The sequence below is a fragment of the Varanus komodoensis genome, unplaced genomic scaffold (genome assembly GCF_004798865.1).
Source record: "Varanus komodoensis strain SLA01 unplaced genomic scaffold, ASM479886v1 scaffold62, whole genome shotgun sequence".
In the NCBI taxonomy this organism is placed as follows: domain Eukaryota; kingdom Metazoa; phylum Chordata; class Lepidosauria; order Squamata; family Varanidae; genus Varanus; species Varanus komodoensis.
Genome location: NW_025336248.1, coordinates 3698336 through 3725934, shown reverse-complemented (window position 1 = coordinate 3725934; position 27599 = coordinate 3698336). Strand labels below are relative to the sequence as shown.

Genomic DNA, 27599 nt, shown 5'->3' with positions numbered 1-27599 from the left:
GGATTCATGCCTCCATTGAAAGCAAGTCAGGGGAAAACAATGTTTTCTCCATCATGCCACAAGACTGAACCAAACATGTGAAGTCCCTCCAGGGGTCTGCCAGTATTGTTAAGCCAAGTCATGAAAACCAGTTTGAGGGGAAAGATCCTGCACTGTGCCTTTAGCCTGGGGTTGTTGCACACCACATGTCCCCTTCATCATGTTTTTAACAATTACTGGTCAATTATGTGGACCACATTCCTGGGCATGTTCTAGCCCTCTCTTTTAAGACCCAGTTTTCAGGTGATCCTCTCTACAGCATGTGGATTTGGTTGCTTCCCCTGAAAATCTGCATCCTAACAGACTGAGGAGAAACCTGCTACTAAATTCTTACTACAGGACCCCACACTAATGTAGACACCCACCATGGGATCCATATAGGCTCCAGTCTTTTGCAGCCATGTGGGTAGATCTACCAAAATGTCCCTTTCACTGTACCCATTTTGATTAATCATGGTGGTTTTGATCTAGCCAGGCACCTCACTTTCGATGTGAAGATACTTAGGAAGAGATGAAACCATCTCTGTTGAAGATGCAAAGAATATTGAATATTCAGATGCCATACGAATGCAGAATGCAAGCAAGCAAATGAAAGTTTTTCCTTGGGTAGGCCATGAGATGCTTCATGGAGCACTATAGTTTCCTGGAAAGTGACACATCAATTCATCTCCACAATCTGAGAATGAAACACAATGCCCCTTGCCATCTGTTGGCAACATATAGGTACGTGAGGGGGTGTCACATGGAAGTGGGTAGAGACCTCCCCAGTAGAAGAAGGCAGAACGAGCTCTAATGGAACCAAGCTCAAGGAACCAAGGTTCAATTTGGATGCCAGGAAGTACTTCCTGACAGTGAGGACCCCTGGGTTATGAAACAGGCTTCCATGAGAGTTGGCAGATGCTGCATTTTTGAGGGTGTTCAAGGATAGGCTAGAAATGCGCATCGGAAGCATGTCATGAGTGGAGCCGGCTGGAGCTGGGGGGCAGACTAGATGGCCCAGGAGGCCCATTCTGCTCAGTTTCTATGTTTGCTATGAAATCAATAAACTTTAGATGCTGTCAGAAAGCACAGGCTCTAACCACCCTGCAAACTCAGGAAACATTAAGGTGCTGAAGTAATGCAAATACTTTCACTCTCACAATATAAGCAGTCCTTTTCTACCAAATCTTTGCAGAAGGAAGTTCCAGGGCAATTATCTCCAGTGCTCTTCCAAACCAGCTGAAGGACATAATTGCTTAGCATGATTCCTGAAAGTTATAATGGCTTCTGGCCACTGGACATGTCCACTAGTCTGTCTATGAAAATTCTCCCCATCCATCTGCTGGGGCTCATCACATACTGGGGGCACCAAAGAAGAAACCCCTTCATACATTTCACAAACTTTATCCATACCGAAGGAGTGGACCAACTACTTTTCATGAGGAAATTTATTCCAGAGTTTTGGCACAACCCAGGAGGAGGCCTTTTCACATGTGCCCAATGAATGGGTCCCTGCAATTCCTGGTGAATTCCAAAAGGATTTTATGATAGGCTGTAATAGTTGGTCAGATTCCTATTGGGAAACCACATCCCCAAAACAAGCAAGGCCTAAGCCATTTAGAAGCCACTGCTGTACATGTATAGAGAAAAAAAATCCTACATCTAAAAACAAGCCATGAAAACTGAGCCATGCTGGAAGTTGTAGGGCATAGGATTGCACCAGTATGGAATTACATGTTAAGAACAAGATGTTGATTTTATGATGTGACTCACAAAAAGGATTACCAACCAAGGCTGGTCTTTTGGGACAGGTGCAACCTAATCCCAATATTGAGAGAACAGATTCAAATAAAAGGAATTCCAAACAAGGGTTCATTTAGATGCAAAACTCTTGTCTTCATTGAAGATCTGTTTAGTATTTAATAAGATACACTAATGACAGACAAAGTGAATATTAAAATGGCAAGGGAAGAGGATACTTCCCTTATCCTTTACTCTGTTTTTAAAGTCCCTGAAACTAAAGTTGTAACACATAATTAACTTGAGCTCTCTATCATTCTCTCCTATAAGGGTATTCTTCTGTCTTCTAAGGACACATCCTGTCTTCACTCTCTTAGCAATGAATCTTACCAACCCACTGGAATGTAGATTTATCATGACAAAAACTGTATAAAACAACTTAATGCTGGCAATAATCTAAAGCGGGGGGGGGGGGGGCGGTTCCATTGAAAATCAGTCTGGTAAAGTTGACTGCCACATCCCCTGATGCACAGAGAGCTTTGGCTGAAGCTAAATGGGCTTCAGACAGCCCAGTTGCAGCCCAATGTCTCCCCATTTGATTTTATGATTACTAGTGTTAGATTTCACTCATAGGCCAACCTTCAACTTGCAAGGAACCCAAGGGGGAGGGGGTTCTCCATTTGATTCCTCACAAAAACAACCCTGTGAGAGCCTCAAAATCTGGCAGAGCAGAATGGGACCCCAAATTATTTGGATTCTGCTCTGCTTCTTTGGGCTCTGACAACTCCAACTTGCCACTCCTGAGAAATCTCTCAGACCACACAGCACTGGCTTACAAACAAGAAAATGTAATTTGTAATTACCCCTACCATTAGGCAATTTCAAACACTCTGTCCAAGTGATAATCTCCCATGTAATTACCCAAATCACTGCTTTTTGTTCTGTCACTGCATGATTTTCCATGGCTTGCTCAGTAAAAAGCATCAGTAAAAAGCTTCAAACACAATGCTATGTTCAGGTCTCAGCCTACCTAGGCAGGGGCAGGACACTGAACTTGTTTCTTCTGACCAATTATCATATTTCAGGTATGTTTCCAACATTGGACTCTCTGCTTCTTAAGAAAATTCAAAGGAGGTGCTAGCAAAATGGTTCATTTGGATCTATAAAATGTTATTGATGAGATATAGGAATGGAGATTTGCATATGTTTTCTCTCCAGGATGCTCAAGGTGATGCTGGTTCTCTCACAGCTTCTATGCCATACTGTGTGCAAGAGACATGCTATCAATTGCACCACAACTGATGATCCCTTCCCCATTCCACATAAATTTTACCATCCAGGAGACCTTATCATCGGGGGGATTGTTTCTCAGTTTTTCTCCCTCTATAGTCACCTCACTTTCATGGAATAGCCTGCAGAGACACTGGTTGGGGAACCCATGTAAGGCACAGTTCCTTCTGCCTCAGTTTTTCTCTGTCTCTGTCATTATTTCTCTCTCTCTCCTGTAATATATTCTGATTAAACATTATGGTGAAAGCATCAGTATGCTTAATGGAAACATTATTTACTTATTAATGTACAAAAGATGACTTTCCAACAACAATGGGCTTGCTTATCTTTTCAGTTCCACATGCCATCTCCATTGTTTTGTGTTGCAGATCTACTGGTGGGGCATTTTCCTGTATGGGACTGCTCGAAATGAATGGATCCTGTCCATTTTTCTAAGCATCCTTCCCTGACCAGGTGCATGCCAGATCCTTCCCCTACAGCTCCTGCATGTTGTACCATTCAGCCATGCTCTCTGAAGTTGAACAGAATTGGAACCTAAAACCTCTGGTATTTTCTGGCTTACCAAAGGCAACTCCGTGTTTCTGTAGAAAATCCTAATAGCATAATGTGCATGGATTTGGTTTTTCTCAAAAAGTCTCCACATCGCTGGTCATCCTTTGCCTAACGTCTTTCTCAAAATATCCTTCTTCTCTTATTTCATCTTGCTATATTGGAGAAATGCCACCATGGTTTATTAGCCCTGACCTCTTTCTGCATTTTGCAGGAACATGCCAGGCTTATTCCAGAAACATAGAGCACGTTTAAGAGCAAGTCACCAGCAATGTGTATTATGCAGGCATTTGGGGACACAATATTATCTCCACTTGCTCACACTTTGCTTTTAAGAATTAGACAGGTAAAACCTCATACAACTATTTTCCCTTTAGAAAATAATGTGCTCTTGGAACAGTTCACTTTTTTGACATGCCTGGAATTTTGCCCTCAAAAGTAGAAGGTTGCAATACCCATTCAAATCATTCACATTTTTAATATTTCTGGGATGGAAGCACTTCAGCTGACTCATTAGCAAAAGGGCTTCAGCAACTGCACTTACATATCTTGACTAAATGATTATTTAACTAAATAATGGACACTGGATACACCTACATTTTTTTTTCTTTTTTGATATGCCTGGAATTTTGCCTTCAAGGGTAGATGAAAATAATACCCATGCAAGATCATTTCTACTTTTCCTGTGTAGTATTCCTGGGATGGATGCATTTGACCTGACTCAATTGAGAAAGAACTTCAGAAACTGGCTGGTATAGATCTTGAGTGACTGGTTGATCATGAACCAACTGACTGGATCTAAGTCTCGAGGCATAAAGGCAGTATAAATTATTGGCTAAATAGTGTTCTGTAAGATGATTTCATGTCACTCTGTATTTCCTGTATTCCAGAAATTTTCATATTTGACAACTTGGTGAACCTAGATTTTTGTTATTCTTTCTAAGGAAATATGTCTCAAATCTTCCATATGAGCTATTTATTTATTACAGGGCCCTTTGTTCTATGCAGAAAGCCAGCTCCATTTAATGCACACAACACTGTATTCAGCACTGCCTGATCTCAAAATATTTCTCACACTTCCCTTGCCATTGGAGAAATATTCATTTCAAAGCTCTTACCTTCTTTTACTTGACTCAAATATTGTGCTTGCCAAGATGAATTTAAGTGATCCCTCTGCCTTGGAAGCATAAAGCTGATGATTACATAAAGTGCTAATGCATGTTGCTGTTGGTTTCCTGATGAAACAACCTGTGCCTCTTCTTCCAGTTCTGTCTCTAAGAACTACCAACATGTCGTGGCCTTGGCTTTTGCTGTGAAGGAGATCAATGAGAACCCCCACTTCTTACCCAATATCTCCCTGGGCTTCCACATCCTCAATAGCTACTACACAGCCAAAATGACCTTCAAGGCCACCCTCAACCTGCTTTCCACACAACTTCACTTAGTTCCCAACTACAAGTGCAATGACCAGAACATTCTGATAGATGTCATTGGAGGATGCCTCTCAGAAATCTCTGCCAATATGGCCATCCTTTCATCAATCTGGAAGACTCCACGGGTATGCTGTATGCATTAGGATGTGCAAGTGTGACACACAATCTTTGCATTTGACTGAAGCATTGGAAAAACCTAACCAAAGGCAGGCAAAGGGAAAAAGTTTTTAGGTGCATTCCCCACTTTTAGGCGGATTCCTCAGTGTCACATCAATAATGGCCACTCTTCCAAGAGGAAAGAGGGTTTGGTTGTGGAGCTAGTGGACTCTGCATTGAGTCCTGATGTTCAACATTTGTCTATTAGCCACAGAGATGGAGATATAGAAAGAATCTAAATGAGGCTTGTGGATGAAACTAAAGAGAGGGCAGCAAACACAGGAAAGTGATATAATGCATGAAAGTAATACAACAGAGATGAATGTCAAGTTCCCTGGATGATATAAATGTTAAATGCTGTAAAGCAGTATGTGGGGGTGTAGTGTAAATGCCCAACTGGATTTCTGCCTGCTTCTGTTGGAGTTGACTGAGGTGTTCCCCCACACACCAGGATACCTCTGCATATTTCAAGGCCCACACAGCATCTTCATGCTGACCTTTGCGTATAACTCCTCTCCAGAGATCACGAGGAGTCCTCCCAGCATTTTGCAAGAGATGTTGGCAGGCTGGGTGACAATAAATCTGCAGGGAAATAGGCATGGCAAGAGAGATCTGTTATACTGCCTTTCAAAGGGGGAGATTGATTTGGGGATTCCATTCTCTCACTCTCTTTTCTTTGTTTCAAAACGCTGTTCTATTCCCAAAAGGTTACTAAATATCCTGCACATTCTGGGTCCCTGTATTTATGGTACCTGAACCTTTCAATGTTATACATATAAAAATTATCATTAGCTCGCATCACCATTGATGAATTCAGATTTTCAGTGTACCAATTAGCCTTGACATTCCTCTTTGTGCCACCTAAAATTCACACTTTCTAACAAAAAAATCACCCTTTAACCCAGGGACACTCACTTGCCTTGTACTGTACTTGAAATGTTGTAATTTTAGTCTGTAGGAATAAAATGATAGTTTCAAGGCTGTACTATATTAATTGCACTTAACTTCACAATAGTCAGCAACATGAATTGTACTGAATTCTCTTTGGGGACTGCCCTTTACAGCCAAAGAAAAACTGGAAGAGATTTAGAAGGGGTGAATGAAGATTGTAGGAATTATGGGGGAATGTGCATGGAGGAAAGGTTGAAGCAATTGTCATGTGTCTAGCCTGAAGAAAAAGAGATTGGAGATTACACCATTCTTCAAATACCTGGGTATCCGTTCAGCAGAAGAACTTGTTTGTTGCTCAACAGAGGAGAGTACTAGAGTTCATGTATTGCATGATGGAGCATTTAAAAATATTTCCAACATTTAATGTGTAAGTACTTCCATTCAGATCACATATGGATCATTCCTGGCAGGGCAAGGTGGAAAATCCTCTTCCCTTTTCTGTACCAGATGGTCCCAAATGAAGCCCTACAATACATGGGAGTTGTGCGGCTACTTCAGCATTTCAGATGGACATGGATTGGGCAAAGGTTCCTGCAGACAATGGTGCCCATGCTTGCCCAGGATCTCATCTGTGATGCCTTCATAGTGAAAATTCAAAAAAATGGATTATGTGGAACAGGTAACAGAAGGAATGTTGCAGCACTGGAGAAGCTACAACACTATCAGTGAGATCAAAGCCAAAGTGATCGTTGTATATGAAGAACCTCCCGCTTTTCAGTCTTTGACTTTTTTGTTCTTTCTAGCACCATTCTTGGACTTGTCACCACTGGGTAAAGTATGGATTGTTACTTCCCACTGGGATTTTGCAATAGTTCCTCTTCAAAGGATATGGGATATGCAAACCTACCATGGCTCAATAATCTTCTCTGTTCACTCTCATCAGCCATTAGGTTTCCAAAAGTTTGCACAGACAATTGGCCCATCGTGGGAAAACAAGATGGCTTTATTCAGGACTTCTGGCAACAGTCATTCAACTGTTTTCTAAAACTGTCTGATGGGTGGCCAGAGGCCAAGGATACCTGATCAGGGCATGGAGAGCCTTCCTAGAACAGTCTTTGAAATGAAGATGACTGGTCATAGCTATAATGTGTACAATGATGTCTATGCTATAGCAGCTGCTTTGCAGGCCATCTATGTGACTTGTTCCAAACATGAAAGATTGGAAAAAAAAGCAAGTCTAGCATGTCTGAATTTGTATTCATGGCAGGTAAGTGCATTAGATGCAGTCAACTTTGATATAAAACAATGTCAGCAGAAAGTTTCCTGTTCATATATTTGTATTGGTGGTACAAGCCTCAATGGACAGGATCCACATTTAGTCATATGTGAAGCAGATCCCAAATCAGTGGGACTGTAGATTTGAAAGTGTAATGCCATGGAGTACCGCAGGGGTCCATTTTGTCCCCTTTGCTGTTTAACATCTACATGAAACCGCTGGGAGAGGTCATCAGGAGGTGTGGGCTGCGGAATCATCAGTATGCTGATGATACCCAGCTCTACCTCTCGTTTTCCACCAATCCAGGTGAGGCAGTGGCTGTACTAAACCGGTGCCTGTTGGTTGGCGGATTGGGCTTCGGAGAGGGTGAATTGAACCTTGCCCTGACCGGGGTTGCACTCCCTCCTAGGGACAAGGTCCGCAGCCTGGGAGTGCTCCTCGACCTGGAGCTTTCACTGGAAGCTCAGGTAACAGCAGCAGCGAGGAGCGCTTTCCTCCAGCTTCGGCTGATCCATCAGCTGCGCCCCTACCTGGAGTACGACTGCCTGGCAACAGTGACACATGCGCTGGTGACTTCCCGCCTTGACTTCTGTAACGCGCTCTACGTGGGGCTACCCTTGAAGACGGTCCGGATACTTCAGTTGGTTCAAAATAGAGCTGCCAGGCTGCTGACGGGGACTGGGCATTATGGTCACATGACTCCAGTTCTCCGTCAGCTTCACTGGCTTCCCATTGAAGCCCGGGCCCAATTCAAGGTGTTGGTAATGACCTATAAAGCCCTAAACGGCTTGGGTCCTGGTTACCTGAAGGAGCACTTACATCCATATATGCCCAGGCGCCCCTTGAGATCAGCGGGAAAGGCCCTTCTCCGGGAGCCCCCCGTGAGAGAAATTAGGAGGGTGGCTACTCGGAGGAGGGCTTTCTCATCAGTGGCGCCTAAGTTATGGAATGCGCTCCCTAGAGAGGTCCGCCTGGCGCCGTCGTTATTTGCTTTTCGGCGCCAGGCGAAGACCTTTTTATTTAAGTGGTATTTTAACTGTTAACATTTTTTGATCTTATCTGGCCAGGGCGACTTATTTTATATTGTATTTTTTGGATTTTTAATGTTTATATGTGTGTGATTTATTTTGTAATTGCTTTTATTTATTGTTTGTAAGCCGCCCCGAGGCTTCGGCGAATGGGGCGGCATAAAAATGTTTTAATAAAATAAAATAAATAAATAATTTCTATCCCTCTCCTAATCTTCCCTTTCAGCTCCATTACCTTCTAAGAAGCATCTCATTCAATAACATTGCTGGAGACACTGTGCACTTTAATGAAAATGGAGAGTTGGTTGCAGAGTTTGATGTTACCAACTGGCTGATGTTCCCCAATGGCTCCATGGCTAGAGTGAAGGTTGGAAGGCTGGACCCCCAGGCTCCTGCAGGCCAAGAGTTAACGATTGATGCTGACCAAATCACATGCCATCCAAGCTTTAATCAGGTGAGCAACAGCTGCAAATGCTTACCTTTTTGCATTTTGCTCACATGTTTAAGCATGCCTCTTGACTGCCATGTCAACTCCTTATATATACTTATGAGTAAAACTTGTTGATTGACATTGCATGTACATGTGATTTGGTGACTGAGTGATAACATAACAGTGATGATGCAGTTTGGTAATGGAAAGTGTGGCCCTTTCATCCTTGTGGCAGATGCTCAGAAGCCTACTAAGTTCAAGGCTGTCAAGCATCCAGTGAAAGTCTTGAAGCATGGTGGTAGGAGGCTCTACCACTACTGTGCATCATAACCCCCTTTTCATGTAAAAAATCACCATTTTCTGCCTTCCACATTTAGAACTCATGAGGAGGAAGCAAAGAGGCTGGGTGCTGCCTGCAGGCAGTGCACCTTTGCAGCCTCAACCTCCATCCCCTCACCTGGCATCTCTGTTTCTCCCCTCAGCCCACAAAGCTGAAGCCAGCAGAATTCGTTCCTTGATGCTTGGGCACCAAAAGATCCTATGGTCCCTCTGACATAGAATATGAGATTGCACCCTTGCAATCCATTGGGAAAGGACTGTGTTTGGCACGCTTTTCAAAGGAAAATTTGTTGCTTGAAATACTGAAAAGGCAACCATTTGGGACAGAGAGCAATCAACCTTGGTTTGACTGGGGCCTTGCACACCAGCCCCAGAGTCCAGCTCTCAAGGCATCTCTACATGCACGTATCTTCCAGAACTGCTGGCTCTAAGTTGTCTTACTGAACCCTAAGATTTGTAGTTTATTGACTAGTTCTGAACCTTTCCACTTTTGAGGGGATCCTTTCTTGTGCTGCTGTCTTCTTTCTTGAAATTCTTCCTACTAGCAATGTCTGCTATTCTACCTAAACCCAAATTCACGGGGATGGTTTGCACAAGCAGCTCTCCTAGATCATGGGATCCCTGGATGCCAACCATTTCAGGCTCACACATTCCTAGTGGGAATGATTCTCTTGGGACTAAGACCATTGATTCCTGTCTAAAAAATGTAGGTTAATTTTTCAGCTCAATACGATTTCATTTTCAGTCCTTGCTGAAGAAATGTGTGCATGGCATCTGTGCACAAGTCAGCACTTAATCTTGCCACCTCCATGTTTTTGAACAGGGGGTGCCCATTTCCAAGTGCAATGATTCCTGCTATCCAGGCTACAGCAAGAAAAAGAAGTAGTGGGAGAAATTTTGCTGCTATGACTGCATTTCTTGTCCAGAAGGCATGATCTCTCACCTGCAATGTATGTGGCACAATGTACAAGTAAATCCCCTTTATGATATTTATTCATGGCATATTTATCTGGAGAATGTACACTCCATCAGTGTAGTGTGGTGCTCAAAAGAAGTAGTAAAAGAATCAAATGAATGTGCACACCAATTTCCACCCCTTCCTGCTTCTTAAACCACCTCCAGAAGTCCAGCATAATTTGCTTTGGCTTCCTTGCAGGAAAAAAGAAAGCTATGAATATCATGTGATTGAATGGATGGATGGATGGATGGATGGATGGATGGATGGATGGGTGAATGAATGAATGAATGAATGAATGAATGAATGAATGAATGAATGATCTGTTTGGGCACTCCAGGTACAAGATGTTGAGCAAAATGCACTTTTGCTGTGATCTTGCTCGGAAGTTTGTAGGTTCAATCATGATTCTCTGAAGGTTTTGGTGGCGGGGGGAGTTGTGGGCAGGATTGCAGTGATCTCCATTTGCAAGTATTTTTAATTAGAGGGTAACACAAACTAACTGTTTTCATCATCATCAAACACTTTTCCTTTCTTTCCTTCTGACCAGATATAGATGTTTGCATCAAATGCCTAGATGATCAATACTCCAACAAGGAAAAAACAAAATGTGTTCCCAAGGTTCCAGGCTACCTCTCTTATCAAGAATGTCTAGCCATCATCTTGACTAGCTTGGCTCTTTTGTTCTCTTTCATCACAATTTTGGTGCTTGGCACTTTTCTCAAGCACAAGAACACACCCATAGTCAAAGCCAACAACCGAAGCATCACCTACATCCTCCTCACCTCCCTCCTTCTCTGCTTCCTCTCCACTTTGCTGTTCATCGGGCAGCCTGGAAAGGGGACCTGCCTCCTGAGACAAACAGTTTTCAGCACCGTCTTCTCTCTGGCCATTTCCAGCATCAAGCCAAAACCATCACTGTTCTTCTGGCATTTTTGGCTACAAAACCAGGCTCCAGGATGAGGAAAAGGATGGGGAAACGTCTGGCCTATTCAATTGCCCTTGCCGGCTCCTTGATTCAAGCAGCCATTTGCACACTTTGGCTGAGCATGACCCCTCCATTTCCAGATGTGGACCTGCATTCCCTGGATGACAAAATCATTCTGGAATGCAATGAAGGGTCTGCTCCCATGTTTTATTGTGTCTTGTGTTACTTGGGATCCCTGGCTATAGTCAGCTTCTCTGTGGCTTTTCTAGCCAGGAAGTTGCCTGACGTGTTCAATGAGGCCAAGTTCATCACCTTCAGCATGCTGGTCTTCTACAGTGTGTGGTTTTCCTTTGTTCCAGCCTACCTGAGCACCAAAGGGAAATATGTTGTGGCTGTGGAGATCTTTGCCATCTTGTCATCCAGTGTTGGGCTGCTGGGCTGCACCTTTGCCCCTAAATGCTGCATTACTGTACTCAGGCCTGAGCTGAACAATAGAGAGAACTTAATAAGGAGGAAGAACTGAATGGAGAGAACATTCTCTTAATTCAGATTGTTTGATCCTGGAACTGCTCATAGTGGAAATGTTAACAGAATTTGGAGAAGAGTGCTTGCAAAATTCCTGTTTGAATTATTTTGCACAAATTTGGGTTTGGGATAGCTAGGTGTGGGTAAGTTTGTGTGTGCTCCGTTGTCCGTTTCTAATTTAACATCTGGTTGAATTAGAGATGTTACAGCTGAAAGTGAGAAAGAAAAGAAAAAGACAGTGACCAGAAGTTTCAGCTTTAAGTCAGATGAACAGCAGAGTAGATAAATAATCACGGCTTTTCACAGCAAGGTTTTAATTGGGCATTAAAACCCCAGCCTGATGGTAGTTTGCAGATGCTGAAAACATGAGCCAGAGATTCTTTGGTTATTTCATGCAGTGGGGCTGGGATTGATGAGGGAAAAATCTGGTCTTTGAGGAAAGGGAAGCCCGTGCTACTGCAGTTTCACAATTCTACATAAAACAGCACCACCTAGAGGAAATTTAGTTAATTTAGTTAAAGGCAGTGAAAGTAAAAATCTATGTATGTGGATCAGCTCTTTGTCTTGTAAGGAATCCAAAGGAGGATGTATAGGTTTGGAAGTGGAAGGTTAAAAACTTGTCTGGGAAAGGTCCTAATGGAGGCAATATCTACTGAATTGGTAGGAATTAGGAAAGAGAGAGTTAAGATCAAAAACCCTAGTGCAAACATTTACAAAGGAGATGGGAGTGGTGAAGAAATGAGAATGAGAGACAGAGAGAAGTACCCATAATCACAATGAAAAGTATCTGTTAGAACTACAGGAGTTGTAGTATTGGTCCAAATAGTACTGAGACTATGACAAACAGATTTTCACTGGATGGATCAGAATACAAAAGATACACACTCTAGCCAGGGGTGCAGAATACTTTTTTCCTGGTTCTGTTATTACATTATTTCTCATGTCATATTTTCTTTTTCCATCTTTTAAACATTTTACATTTTTCTGTAAACTAGTAAACACTATTTCTTGAAATGTTGCGCGCATTGTTGCCAAACATTTTAGTTCCTCTCCATAGTTCCCACAATCACTTAAAATATTTTGCAAAGAGTATTTCTTTTCACCTTTTCATAACTGCAGATGTCTTTACTTCTTTAGTTGTTCCATGTATATTAGGAGCCTCAAGTAACATTCTAGCTATATTTGTTGGCCAAATCTAGCAGATATTGTCTCTTTGCATTGTCCCACTGGAGCTTCAGTAAGGTTTTCTCCTTTGGAACCCCTTGACAGCTGTCCACATGTGAGTTGTCAAATGGATCCAAACACATAAGTAATCTTCATATCAAAAATTGAGGTTTGTTCACCTCCTCTGTGGCAAGAACCTTAGCATCATTCCTCTGGATTTTCCTGCCTTATTGATGCCTCAGTTTTTCATTTGTTCCTGAGAATGTACAAATTTGGAGAATACTTACTATGCATATTTTTCTTAATAACTGAGTGAAAAATTAGAATTCATGTAAGGATAACCTGATGGATACATTTACTAATCAGCTTCAGTAATTGAGAGAAAAAAACAGAACCTATAGACATAATCAGTGAATCATAATTACTGTATAAATGCTTTCTTGCCATTTAAAAAGAATGGAAAGCATGCTGCTGTAAAGTATCAAGTATGCAATGACTGTTTTATCTGGAAAGCAAGAGGGAGGAAATCAATTAATAATTTCTGCTGTGTTTCTGGATATATGGGAAATTACCAGTTATTTGAACCCATGTTAATGCTTTAAAAGAAAAACCCAAGTATTCTTAAGTTATAATTGTAGTTACAAAATTGATAGAATAAATAACAATCATTGACCTTTCTGTGAAATTTCACTTAGCCCTATATTTCACTTTTGTGTAAGATCCTTTGGTATTTTTCATTCTTTTATAAGTTATTTTTCTTTATTTTTCTTTCTTTTATTGATAACAATAATAAAAAGTTGTAAATTGAGGATTCTCTCATGAACAGATGTGGTGGGTTTGTGCTTATTGAAGTTTTCCAAAAGTTCAAAGGTTCCCATCAGCCTCCTTCACTGGGATCCCACCTGAGATCAAGAACAAAACCGTTGGCATTTGGGACAACTTGCTCTTGTCAGGCTCTCTGTTCCCTGATTAGAAGCCTTTTCTTGTGCCAACTCCTCTTTAATGTCACCCAGCTGCCTAAGCAAGAGAACCTCTTGTCTCATGTGTTTGCTGCAAAGAGTGTCCATCCAGTGCGATTCTATAAAGCTCAGAAAACATAGTGCTTTCTCCATCATGCCGCAAGCCATTGCAAGTTCCTCCAGGGGTCTACTAGCATTCTTCAGCCAAGTCTAGAAACTCAATTTAAAGGAAAAATCCTGCACTGTGCCTTTAGCCTGTGGATTGGCACACCAGGTGACCCCTGCATCTTGTTTGGAACCACTGGACAAGCATGTAGAGTGCACTCATGGGCTTGTTCTCCCCTTCTCCTTTAATTCGTAATTGTCATGTGTTCTACTGTAGTGTTTTGTTACTTCCCTTAAAACTATGCATCCCAATGGACTGGGGAACAACCTGCTAGGAAATATCTGTGAAAGGAAGCTACCCTAATCTTGCCAGCCACCATAGGATGGTCTTTTGCAGCCATGTGGGCAGGTCTGCCAATGTGTGCTTTTCACCAGCACCCATTTCTATTCATCTCTGTGGTCTTGATCTAGCCAAAGCACCTCAATTTCTATGTGGAGTTACTTAGGAAGAAGCAACACCACCTGCATCAAAGATGATACATTGATGGTTGAACACAAAGCTGACATACTGATGCAAAATAAAAGCAAGTAAAAGAAAGCTTACACTTCCCATATCTGTGGCTTTATTGTTTTCCTTGAATAGGATAGAAGATGCTGCATGGACCTTCACCTTTTCCTGGGCAAGTGACACATCAGTTCTTCTCCCTGAGTGGAGGACAAAATAAGGTAAAGGTAAAGGCTTTCCCTTGACATTAAAGTCCAGTCATGTCTGACTCTAGGGGGTGATGCTAATCTCCATTTCCTAGCTGAGGGATCCAGCGAATGTCTGTAGACAGCCTCCGTGGTCATGTGGCTGGCTTGACTAATCACCAAAGTGCACGGAATGCTGTTTACCCTCCCACACTGAAGTGGTACCTTTTTATCTACTTGCATTTGCATGCTTTTTAACTGCAAGGTTGGCAGGAGCTTGGACGGAGCAATGGGAACTCTCCCAGTTGTGCAGATTCGAACCAGCAACCTCTTGATCAACCAGCCCAGCAGCACAGCAGTTTAAACCACTGCGCCACCTGCATCCCTATGGAGGACAAAATGCAGTGTCCCTTAATGAAAAACAGTCCTGACATTTAGGAGGCAATCTTGTGCATGTTTAGAAAGAAAATATTTGACATCTTCTAACTTGCCATACTGACTGAGCCATGCTGGGAGTTGTAGAGCATAGCATTTTACCTTCACAAAATTAAGCATTAAGAACATGTTCATTATACAAGCAGACTCAAAAAAGGGACTGGTGACCAATGCAGGTCTTTCAGGCCAAGTGCAATATGATCCCAAGATTGGGAGAAGTAGATTCAATGAAAAGGAATTGCACACCCTGTGTCATTTATGTGTGCCAGTCCTTTGACTTCATTTAAGATTTGTTTAGTGCGCAAAATTTAGACAGGGCAAGTAATGACAAGCTGGGAAAATATGAAAATAGGAAAGGGAGAGAATAGCCCCCCATATCTTTCAGTCTCTTTTTAAAATCCCACCGAGACTTAAGATGAAGAAAAAAGCAACTTGACCTCTCTCTCTCTCTCTCTCTCTCTCTCTCTCTCTCTCTCTCTCTCTCTCTCTCTCTCTCACACACACACACACACACACACACACACACACACACACACACAATATATATCACCTATAAGAGTATTATTCTGTTTCCTCAAGGACACTTTCTGCCTTCTGTGTCTAGGCAATCAGTCCAAACTACCTCTCAGAATGTAGATTCATCATGATAAATACTGTTTCAGACAACACAATGTTGTTCATACTAATAAGCTGGAAAAAAAACTATTGAAAATCCATTGTTGAAGATGCACATCTGTGTGATAAAGCTGACTGCCAAATCCCCTGAGGTTCAGAGAGTTTTGGCTGAAATTCAAAATAGGTCTTGCAATTTCTATTGTTGTTGTTAGTAGTATTATTGCAATTATTATTCAACTGCATTCATGGGCTGCTGTTCGTCTTGCAAGGAACTCAAGGTGGCATCTCCATTTTCTCCTCACAACAACCCTGTGAGAGTGGGGACTCCAAATCTCCTAGCCCAGGGCATTCAGTTGTTTTAACTGGGCCCCTACCTGGAGTACGACTGCCTGGTGACGGTGACACACACGCTGGTGACTTCCCACCTTGACTTCTGTAACGCGCTTTACGTGGGGCTCCCCTTGAAGACGGTCTGGATACTTCAATTGGTTCAAAATAGAGCTGCCAGGTTGCTGACGGGGACTGGGCGTTATGTTCACATGACTCCAGTCCTCCGTCAGCTTCACTGGCTTCCCATTGAAGCCCGGGCCCAATTCAAGGTGTTGGTTATGACCTATAAAGCCCTAAACGGCTTGGGACCTGGTTACCTGAAGGAGCGCTTACATCCATATATGCCCGACCGCCCCTTGAGATCTGTGGGAGAGGCCTTTCTCCGGGAACCCTCCATGAAAGAAATTAGGAGGGTATGTACTCGGAGGAGGGCTTTCTCTGCGGTGGTGCCCAATCTATGGAATGTGCTCCCCAGAGAGGTCCGCCTGGCGCCTTCGTTATTTGTTTTTCGGCGCCAGGTGAAGACCTTTTTATTTAAACGTCATTTTAATTGTTAACAATATTTACTTATTTATCTGGCCGACTTCTTTTCTTACTTACAATATTTACTTATTTATCTGGGCGACTTCTTTTCTTTTATAACTTTTCTTTTATAACTTCTTTTATATCGTTTATATTTTTTATTTATTTTCCAGTGTGGTGTAGTGGTTAAGAGCCTGGGACTGGGACTCAGGTGATCTGGGTTCGAGTCCCCACTCAGCCATGGAGCCAACTGGGTGACTTTGGGCCAGTCACAGACTCTCAGCCCAGCCTACCTCACAGGGTTGTTGTTGTGGGGATAAGATGGAGGACGAGAATGATGTAAGCTGCCTTGAGCCCTTTGTAGGAAACAGGCAGGACATAAATCGGAAATACTATTAATTTTAATTTTATATTGTTATTTTTGTATTGTATTTTATTGTGTTGTAAGCTGCCCCGAGGCTTCGGCAAGGGGTAGCATAGAAATGTTCTACTAATAATAATAGTAATAATAACCTAGGAGAGTCTAGGATTCAGGGAGAGCAGAGTTGGATTACTTAATTATTTGGATCCTGCCCTACTCCTCTGGGCTCTGATAAACTAGAATTGCTACTGCTGAGAAATTTCTCCACAGTTCCAGTCCAGCACTCTTATTCATCATACAGCACTGGCTCTCAAACAAGAAAGTAACACAGGTAAGAGGCAGGACAATATCCCTCACTATTTCCCCAAACTATGCAATGCCAAACACCCTGTCAAACTGATATTATCCCAAGTAATTATCTAAATCACTGGTTTTCATTCCATTCCTCCATAATTTTCCATGGCCTGCTCACAAGATCAGCAATCAACAATGAGCACCTTTAAAATGCTTCAAACTCAATGTTATGTTCAGATCTCAACCAAGCCAGGGGCAGGGCAGGGCAGGGGTTCATTTGTATGATCATTTCTTGTGTTTCAGGTATGTTTCCAACATCACAGTCAACACTTAGAATACAAAACAGCAATATAATCTAGTATATTTGCAAGATGTGTTCATTTTTAAAAGGAAAAGAAACCTATAGTTCTGATGCAGCCTTTGTGCCTAAGGAGAGGAGATGAAGATAATACACTGCTTTGGGGCACTGATAGACAAGGAGAAAGAAATATCTCTAGGACTCTGGGCAGTGCAGATTCTCTCGCTGTCCATGCTTTCTATTGAGGAGCAGTGGATCATTCAAAATTTGAAGGAGGTGCTAGCAAAATGGTCCATGTGGTTCTAGAAAAAGTTTTTGATGAGACATAGGAATGGAGCTTTGCAGAAGACATTTTCTCAGCAGGATGTTCAAGGTGATGTTGGTACTTTTTCCACTGCTTCTGTGTCATACAGTGTGCAAGAGACATTCTATCTGTTGCACCACAACTGATGATCCTCTCACTATTCTGCATAAATTTTACCAGCCAGGTGACCTTGTTATCGGAGGGATAGTTTCTCAAGTCTATTCCCTTTATAATCACCTCACTTTCATGGAACAGCCTGCACAGGCATTGCTTAGTGATCCCATGTAAGGAAAAGTTCCTTTTCTCTGTCCCTGTCCCTATTGCTGTCCCTGCAACACTGTAGTAAATTCAAGTTATATGTCATGCTGAAAGCATAACTTTGCATCCAGAAAAAATATTTACTTACTGATCTAAGAAAAATGGCATTCCAACAAGCTTCAGGTTTACTGATCTTTGTAGTTCCACATGCCATCAGCAGTTTTGTGCTGAAAAGCTACTGGTGGGCACCTTCCTCTATGGGGCTCATTGACAAGAATGGATCCTGAGCATTGCATTATGGGGCCTTCCCTGACCAGATGTATTCCAGATTCTTTGTCCTACATTTCTTGCCATTCCTGACGCATTAAAGAGAAACCCACCATGAAAATTGCCCACCAGAGTATGTGTCAATTGAATGTCATCTTATATCTCATTTAATGTCATTGAATGTCATTGTGTATGTGCTCCTGAACCTGTTGGTACTAAGCTTTTCAGTGGCAAGCCTAGATTGTATCCAGGCCTGTAAGTGCTGGTTATATCAAGTTAATTCTAAAAAAAGAAAAGGTGGAACAGACCTTACATAGGAACTATTTTCTTATTCAGTCAGTTTTTGCTGGAGCAGCTCAAATTTACACCTACAGAAATACATTCAGCTCTGGCTTAATCTCCAAGTATTTCAAGTCAATTCAAATACCAATTGCAAATTTCTTACCTTCTTTTACTTGCTTCATCTTCCTTTCAAAGTCCATATAAAGATTTTCAGCTATCCCTCTGTCTTCAAAGAATACAGATGGTGATGATGTAGACTGTAAATGCATTTTGCTCTTGCTTTCCTCATGAAACAACCAGTGCTTCTTCTTGCAGTTCTGTGCCTAAGAACTACCAGCATGTCCTGGCCTTGGCTTTTGCTGTGAACGAGATCAGTGAGAACCCCCACATCTTACCCAATATCTCCCTGGGCTTCCACATCCTCAATAGCTACTACACAGCCAAGATGACCTTCAAGGCCACCCTCAACCTGCTTTCTACACAACACAGGCTTCTCCCCAACTACAAGTGCCATGACCAGACTGTTCTGATAGCTATCATTGGGGGATGCCTTTCTGAAATCTCTGCCAATGTGGCCATCCTTTCATCAATCTGGAAGACTCCACAGGTAAGCCACTTGCCTAGGTTTCTGGAGTTTTGCAGGTGTGATACAGCATCTTTTTCATATCAGTGAAGCATCTCTAAAGGATGCAGGCAAAGTGACAAAATTTGATTCTTCACTTGTTCGGAAACTGCACCAACAAGAGCCACTGTTCCAACTGGAAAGAGGTTTCAAATATGGTGCCAGGGGACTCTGCATTGGAGTCTGCTGTTCAACATTTTTAATTTCAAGTAAGACAAAAAAGCAAAATGCTGCACAGCAGTAAGGTGAGGGTAATGCTTTTGACCAAAATGTCCTCCCTGCAGTTCTACCTGCTTGTCCTGGAGGTGGCAAGGCTCACACTGCAGTTTTGTACCACCATTGTGCATTACCCCTCTTCAGACATCTAAAGGAGTCTTCACAGCAATTTTTGTGGACACTTGGCAGGCTGGTGGAGAGTAAACCTGCTTTGACATAGGCATGACAAGGGAAACCTGCTTATGTACTGAGTTCCAAAGGGAGTCCAGGCAGCAACCCAGAACCCAGCAGGTTCTGTCCAACCATCCACTAACACACTGAAACAGCATTGTGTCCTCCTTCTCCTTTCTAGCCACTAATCATATTCAGTGATTTTAAAAAAAGCTGAGGCCAGAATCCCACCTATCACACTGGAGCTCAGAAAACAAGAAATGTGAAACTAAAACAGGTGCCTCAGCAGCCACGGCTCACAGGGATGATGCCTTGCCAGACTTACAACTTATCCTCCTACTCCACACATTTCCCCTTCACTTTCCAGGCTCAAATCCTGATGGGTTCAGAGGAGTGCCTATAATTATCAAACTGCCTTATAATTTTCTGGTTCCATTTTGCGTCATGAAACATCTTTATCCCTCAAACACTGACAGTTATCAACACATTATCTCACAGCAGTATTATGAAGGTTACATGGACCGCCTGCCAAAGGTATTGTGTATTCTGTAATCATTTTTTTTCACTCTTGAACCACAGCAAGGGAAGCATTCTTCCATATCCCTCAATGAATGAAACTGGAATATTTCCCCCATCCCTGAAAAATAGATGGTACGAAAGCTGTGATGGGTAGAACATAAACCATTGAGAGTGCAAAGACTTGTTTTTACTCCCAGTGACAATCATTACATATAAAAAGCTCACTTAAGAACTCAGTTAAATAGAACTTTAACATGCAATTATTTCTCTTCAGATCACCTATGGATCATTTCTGCCAGGGCAAGGGGGCAAAGACCAATTTCCATTTTTGTACCAGATGGTCCCAAATGAAGCCCAACAGTACAAGGGAGTTGTGCGGCTACTTCAGCATTTCAGGTGGACTTGGATTGGGCTTTGTGCTGTGGATGATGACAAAGGGCAAAGGTTCCTGCAGACAATGGTGCCAATGCTTGCCCGGAATCTCATCTGTGATGCCTTCATACTGAGAATACCAAAGTGTGATTATGTCGACCAGCTGATAGAAGTGATGTTGCAGCACTGGAAAAGCTACAATACTGTCATTGAGAGCAAAGCCAATGTAGTCTTTGTATATGGAGAAGCTCCCTCATTTCAGATGTTGAGTATGTTGCTGTTTCTAGCACCCTTCTTGGATTTGCCACCACTGGGGAAAGTGTGGATTGTTACTTCCCACTGGGATTTTGCATCACATTCACTTCAAAAGATGTGGGATATGCAGACCTTCCATGGTTCCATATCCTTCTCTGTTCACTCTAATCAGCCATTAGGATTCCAAAGGTTTACTCAGACGGTTAGACCTTTGTGGGCAAAAGAAGATGGCTTTATCCAGGACTTCTGGGAACAGTCATTCAGCTGTTTACTAAAACTGTCTGATGGGAGGCAGAAGGACAAGGTGACTTGTTCAGGGGATGAGAAGCTGGAGAGCCTTCCCGGATCTTTCTTTGAAATTAAGATGACTGGCCATAGCTATAATGTTTACAATGCTGTCTATACTGTTGCACAAGCTTTGCATGCCATATATGAGACCAGCTCAAAGCACAGAAGACTGGCAGAAAGAGAGAGTCCTGCACATCAGAATGTGCAACCATGGCAGGTAAGGGCATCTAAACACATTTTAATGAAAGCGGTTCTAAACTTCCAACCCAGAAGTAAATAGAATTACACTTCTACATTATATAATGTCAGCAAAAAGGTTGTTCTTTATGCATTTGATTTGGCAGTACCGCCCTCAGTGGGGTAGTACTTGTTATGCCTGGAGCAGATCCACCCAATTCAATGGAACTGTAGATTTTGGTGTGCCTCCTTTTTGAGCAAGACATCAGGATCCGGCACATTTCTTGAGGCATTGCTAAAGGTGAATCCAGTCTTTTTAATGGTGATTTTTAAAAATGTTTATTCAGAATCTGCCTCCAACATGGATTCAATTGGAGGGAAAATGCAGCAAGAAAAATGGCATCACCTGAGTTGATCCAACAAAGAATACTCCAGATGCAGGTGGGAACAATTCTTTGAAGTTCCTCACAGTAATTTCAATACCTCTGCTAATTTTCCCTTTCAACCTAGCTCCATCAATTTCTTAGCAGCATCTCATTCAATAACAATGTTGGAGACACTGTGCATTTTAATGAAAAAGGAGAGTTGGTTGCAGAGTTTGATGTTACCAACTGGCTGATGTTCCCCAATGGCTCAGTGGGTAGAGTAAAAGTTGGAAGCCTGGACCCCCAAGCTCCTGCAGGAGAGGAATTAACCATTGACAATGAGCAAATCAGTTGGCATACAATCTTTAATCAGGTGAGCCACAGGTGCAAACAATTGTTTAAACTTGCTGATTGACATGGCATTGAAAAGCAATTTGAGTAGAGCATTGCACACCTTCCCCAAAGTCCTGTTCCCAAGGCTTGCTTATTGAATTTCTTCCTACCCCCATTGTCTCCATTCTCCACTAAAACCCTCTTCCATGGAGAAGGTATGAACAAGCAGTTATCTTGGAGCATGTGAACCCTAGCTGACAATGATATTTTAACCTCACAGTTTCCTACTGGTACTGATTCTCTTAGAACTGTGTTCAATGAATCCTGGCTGAAAATTATATTAATTTCCTCTTCAGTCATTGCTGAAGAAGTGAGTGCACTGCATCTCTGCACAGGCGATCACTTCATCTTGTCATCCCCATGCTTTTCTACAGGTGATGCCCATTTCCATGTGCAATGACCACTGCTATCCAGGCTCCAGCAGGAAAAAGAAGGAGCAAGAGAAATTTTGCTGCCATGACTGTGCTCCATGTCCAGAAGGCATGATCTCTCACCTGAAAGGTATATGGTCAATTATGCATCCCCATTTTGTGACTTATTCCTGACCTATTTATCTGGAGAATGTGTACTCTATCAACATGGATGAAACTGCTCCTTGATATAGATGTCATTTAAAAGAATCAAATAAACACTCACAGCAGGGGTGCTACACAAAATGTTAAGGAAGGTACAGGGAGCATCAGGCAGTCTCAACCACATAACTGACAGAATAAAAAGGGAGGCAAGATGGGTGTCCCTTGTAGGGGAGTTCAGCAGATGAAGGTAGTTGTTATTGAGCTATTACTGCAACCCACCTTGAGCACCATTTTCTTAGAAGATGCACCAGTGATGAATCTAAGGGCTAAATCCTGTATCAGAATGGGAGCCCTTTAGATAATCACGCTTCGGGAACATAAACTGGTGGGTTCACAAATACATCTGAATTTTAAGGATGAGAGGTATCCAATTCTACTTGAGGTGTGCAGCAAAGAAAGTCTTGCACCAAAGGACCATTTGTGCTTCATAAATTAATAGATTAATTTCACCAGAATCATGAAATAATTTTATCTTCTTTCCTTTGTTGCAGATATGAATGCTTGCATCAAATGTCTAGATGCTCAATACCCCAACAAGGAACAAGCACAATGTCTTCCCAAGAGTCTAAGCTACCTCTCTTACACGGAAGCTCTAGGCTTCTTCTTGGCCAGCTTGGCTATTTTGTTCTCTTTCATCACAATTTTGGTGCTTGGCACTTTTCTCAAGCACAAGGACACCCCCATAGTCAAAGCCAACAACCGAAGCATCACCTACATCCTCCTCACCTCCCTCCTTCTCTGCTTCCTCTCCACTTTGCTCTTCATCGGGCAGCCTGGAAAGGGGACCTGCCTCCTGAGACAAACGGTTTTCAGCACTGTCTTCTCCATGGCCCTTTCCAGCATCTTGGCCAAAACCATCACTGTGCTTCTGGCATTCATGGCTACAAAGCCAGGGTCCAGCATGAGGAAAAGGATGGGGAAAGGACTAGCCAATTCAATTGCCCTTGCTGGATCCTTGATTCAAGCAGCCATTTGTACACTTTGGCTATGCACCAGCCCTCCATTTCCAGATGTGGACCTGCTTTCACTGGAGGACAAAATCATTCTGGAGTGCAATGAGGGCTCTGCTCCCATGTTTTATTGTGTCTTGTGTTACTTGGGATCCCTGGCTATAGTCAGCTTCTCTGTGGCTTTCCTAGCCAGGAAATTGCCTGACGCCTTCAATGAGGCCAAGTTCATCACTTTCAGCATGCTGGTCTTCTGCAGTGTATGGTTGTCCTTTGTTCCAGCTTACCTGAGCACCAAAGGGAAGCATGTGGTGGCCGTGGAAATCTTTGCCATCTTGTCATCCAGTGCTGGGCTGCTGGGTTGCATTTTTGGCCCTAAATGCTATATGATTCTGCTCAGGCCTGAGCTGAACCACAGGGAGCATCTAATAAGAAGGAAAAACTGAAAGGATAGATTATTTTCCTGGGAATACTGAAGAGTATTTCCTGGAAATGCTGATGGTGCAGATGTTAACAGAGTTTGAAAGAGTACTTATTTCATTCTAGTTCTAATATGTGTTCTTGTGTCAGTTTCAGTTACAATGGCAATCATTTAAAGGCCACACATTTGGTTAAATAAGAGTTGTTACTGAACAGCTGAATTTCTTCTACCAAGAATAAGAGGGGAGAAGGAAAAATGTTTTGCAGGACATTCAGTTTTAAAGTCAGAGGAGCAGCTGAGGAGATACACTATTAGGGCTTTTTACTGCAATATTCTATATCTGATCATTCCTCCCTCTTGCTAGTTTGCAAATGCTTAAAGAGCATCAGTCAGAGCATCCATGGTTTTTGCATGGTGTGGGGTTGGGATGGACTGGGGGAAAAGTGGTGCTTAGCAAAAAGGGAGTGAAATGCTCATGCAGGTGCACGATTCAGCTGTGACCCACCACCACCTAAATGAGATTTAGTAGAATGTACAAAAAGACAAAGAAAAAATACTGTGCATGTGGATCTGCTCTTTGTCCAATAAAGAATCCAAAAGGAGCTGCAACAAGAGAAGACACCCACGAAATAGAGGGGAGAAATGACAGTGTTCATGGGAATGGGCAGGGTAAGACAGAGGAGGAGGAAGAACCCAAAATCAAAGTGGGAAGAAAGTGTTAGCAATACACAAACTCGAGATTTGGTCTGGTCCTAACATTACAGACTTTGACTGGATATACCTGAATACACAAGAGGCACATTCTAGCTAGATTGGACGAATGCATTCAGTTCTGGTTATTTCATTACACTATTGCTGCCTTGTTATGTCTTTTCTTCTTGTGTCTTGTGATTGTATCCTTAAAATTTGAAACATTTATCAATTTAACATAATTTTCTCTAGCTAATAAACCCTGATTCTTCAAATGTTCTGCCCATTCCTGCTAATCACATTTAATTGCTCCACGTGATTTCCATAATCAGTTACAAAAATTATATTGCAAAAATATTTACTGACCCCTTTTCACAAGTGGAGATGTCTGTACTTCTGTGGGTGTGGCTATTAGAAGCTTCAAGTAATACTCAGGGTATTTCTTTTGGCAAAGATATCTTGCCTGTGCATTGCACTACAGGAGCTGCAGTAAGCATCTTTTTGATTGATATTTCTTGCAAATGGGTGCCCTCCATTTTGCACTTGTTCCAGAGATTTTACCATGTTGGGATATTGCAAAGAGAAAACCATGAGAGTAGCTACTTTTGACAGCTCTAACTTTAGAGTGGGATTTATAAAGGGTTGCACATTTCTTTCTTAACAGGAAACTGTCCAAGTGGATAGGTTTTTCTTCAATTTCAAATCTCAATTGATGCTAACTTTCCTTGATAGGATAGATTATTTTCCTGGTAATGCTGAGGATTATTTTCTGGAAAAGCTGATGATAGGGATGTTAACAGATTTGGAAAAGAGTGTTTGCATCAGGGAACACTCCTGTTAGAATTGCTTTTTGCACTATTTGGTTTGGAGTAGGTGTGTGCACGTATGGATGTTTGTGCATACAATGGCAATCATTCAGAAAACAACCATTTCTTTTTATTAGAGAAGTTACATGAAATAGCTGAAGATCTGCCAGTGAGAGTAGATTAGACAAATAGGTTAAGTGAAGTTAAATATACCTTAGCACAGAGGCAGCCCATTCTCTTGCCATTTCATTTTACTAATATTAATGCTAACCTACACTCATAGGCTGCCCTTCATCTTGCCAGAAACCCAAGCTGGCTTCTCTTTCATCCTCACCAAGAAAAAGAAAAACTGTGAGCACCTCAAAATCAGGAAGAGCAGAATGGGATCCCCAAATTCTTTGGACCTTACTCTACACCTCTGGAATCTGATGGCACAGAGTTGCCTTTGCTGGGAAATTTCTCCAGAGTCCCAGTGTCCCAGTCCAGCACTCTTAAGCACCACTCAACAGCAATTTTCAAATAAGGAAATAACATGTGCAGGAAGCAGAATACCCCCTGCAATTTTCCCAACTGTGCCACATTGTCAAACACCCTGTCAAAATGATAATCTCCCATGTAATTATCAAAATCACTGGTTTCAAGTCTGTTCCTCCAAGATTTTCTATGGTCTGTTCTCAAGATCAAAAATCAACAATCAGCACCAGTAAAAAGCTTCACACTCAATCTTATGTTCAGATCTCATCCTACGCAAGTGCAGGGCTCTCCCACTCATTCCTATGACCACTTCTCTTATTTTAGGTATGTTTCCAGCATTTGTGTCTCCACTTTTTTAGAAAAGACTTCAAAGGAGGTGCTGGCAAAAGGTCCCTTGCAGGTCTTTGAAACGTACCAGTCAGGAGACCTTGTCATTGGAGGGATTGTTTCTCAGGTCTTCTCCCTGTATAATCAGTTCACCTTCACAGAACAGCCTGCAGAGACACTGGTGGGTGAACCTATGTAAGGCACAGTTTCTTTTCTCTGACCTACTGTCTCCCTGCCATATATGCTAAATATGCATCACAGTGAAAGCATCACTGCATTCAGAAAAAAAATATTCCCTTACTGGTCTAAGAAAGATTTCATTCCAATAAGTTTCAGGGTTGTTGACCTTTTTGTTCCACATGCCATCTCCATTGTTTTGTGTTGCACCGCTGCTTGTGGGAAATTTTCCAGTATTTGAAATCCATTGAAATGAATGGATCCTGTGCACTAATTTGGGGATCTTCCATGACCAGGTGCATGCCAGATGTTTTGCCCTTTAACTCCTGTCTGTCCTAACATTCAACCATGCTCTCTGAGATAGAGCAGAGCTGAGGTTTTAAAAGCTCTGGGATATGGCAATCTTCATAGTGGAATCTGCATGGATTTGGTTTTTGTCAGAAGACTCCTCATTCTATGCAAACATTTGCCTCCATTCTTTCCCCTTTCTCAAGATTTCCTTCTTCTCATTTTTGCATTTCTCATTTCAACTTGTGATATTATATAAACACGACCATGGTTTATTAGCCTAATCCTTTTCACACTTGTAATTTTCCTGTCCTCTTTCTACATTTGACAGGAACAAGCTTGGCTTAGGAACATAGAGCACACGTAAGAGCAACTCACCAGAGAATGCTCACACTTTCCTTTTTAGAATTGGAAAGGTAAAACATCCTAGGACTACTCTTCCCTTTAGAAAATAATGGGCTCTTGTGACCATTCAATTTTTGCATACCTGGGTTATTGCCTTCCAAAGTACATGATCATAATACTAATTCCAGATCACTTCTATCTTTCCTTTGTAATAATCCTGTGATGGATGCACTTCAACTGACCCATTTCAGTAAGAGCTTCAGCAACTTGGCTAATTAAATGCTCTTTAACCATCTGAATTAATCAAAGTCGCAAGACTCCAAGGCAGTATACATGAGTGGCTGAATAAGGTTCTGTGAACTTATTTGACTTTTCTGAATATCTCCTCCTATCCTGAACTTTTGGCTTTACATTGATGAGTGAGGATTGTTTCCACGTTTGTAAGCCTTTGTACAAGTGTTATTTAAAAAGAAAATATTCATCAAACCAAACGTATGAGCTATTTCCTTGTTCTGTTGGTTTCTTTTTCATTTTTGGTTGATTGGTATGCAAAAGCAGCCAGCTCCAATTGATGCATGCAACACTATTTTCAGCATTGGCCTTACCTCAAAATATTTGAAGTCCTTTACTCATCATTGGAGAAAAGTCCCTTTCAAAGCTCCTACCTTATTTACTTCCCTCTGCTATCTTCCTATCCAATTTCCTGCAATAATTTTAAGGTAGCTGGAA

General features: G+C 42.0%; 1 protein-coding gene across 1 annotated transcript; it reads left to right on the top strand.

Moving 5' to 3' along the window:
• The first annotated feature begins 652 nt into the window (after window positions 1-652).
• LOC123033466 (vomeronasal type-2 receptor 26-like) lies at window positions 653-23788 on the top strand. The gene is made up of 9 exons (XM_044450071.1): window positions 653-762; window positions 4864-5155; window positions 8608-8835; window positions 17816-17919; window positions 18758-19049; window positions 20245-21102; window positions 21573-21800; window positions 22195-22321; window positions 22887-23788. Exons 1-9 carry the CDS (start codon window positions 653-655, stop codon window positions 23786-23788), a joined length of 3141 nt encoding a protein of 1046 aa, XP_044306006.1.
• The last annotated feature ends 3811 nt before the right edge of the window (window positions 23789-27599 follow it).

Coding starts and splice junctions, on each gene's coding strand:
- LOC123033466 (XM_044450071.1), top strand. CDS start 653: ATGAGATGCTTCATGGAGCACTATAGTTTCCTGGAAAGTGACACATCA. Junction 763..4,863: donor CATCTGTTGGCAACATATAG/GTACGTGAGGGG, acceptor CTCTTCTTCCAG/TTCTGTCTCTAAGAACTACC. Junction 5,156..8,607: donor CAATCTGGAAGACTCCACGG/GTATGCTGTATG, acceptor CTTCCCTTTCAG/CTCCATTACCTTCTAAGAAG.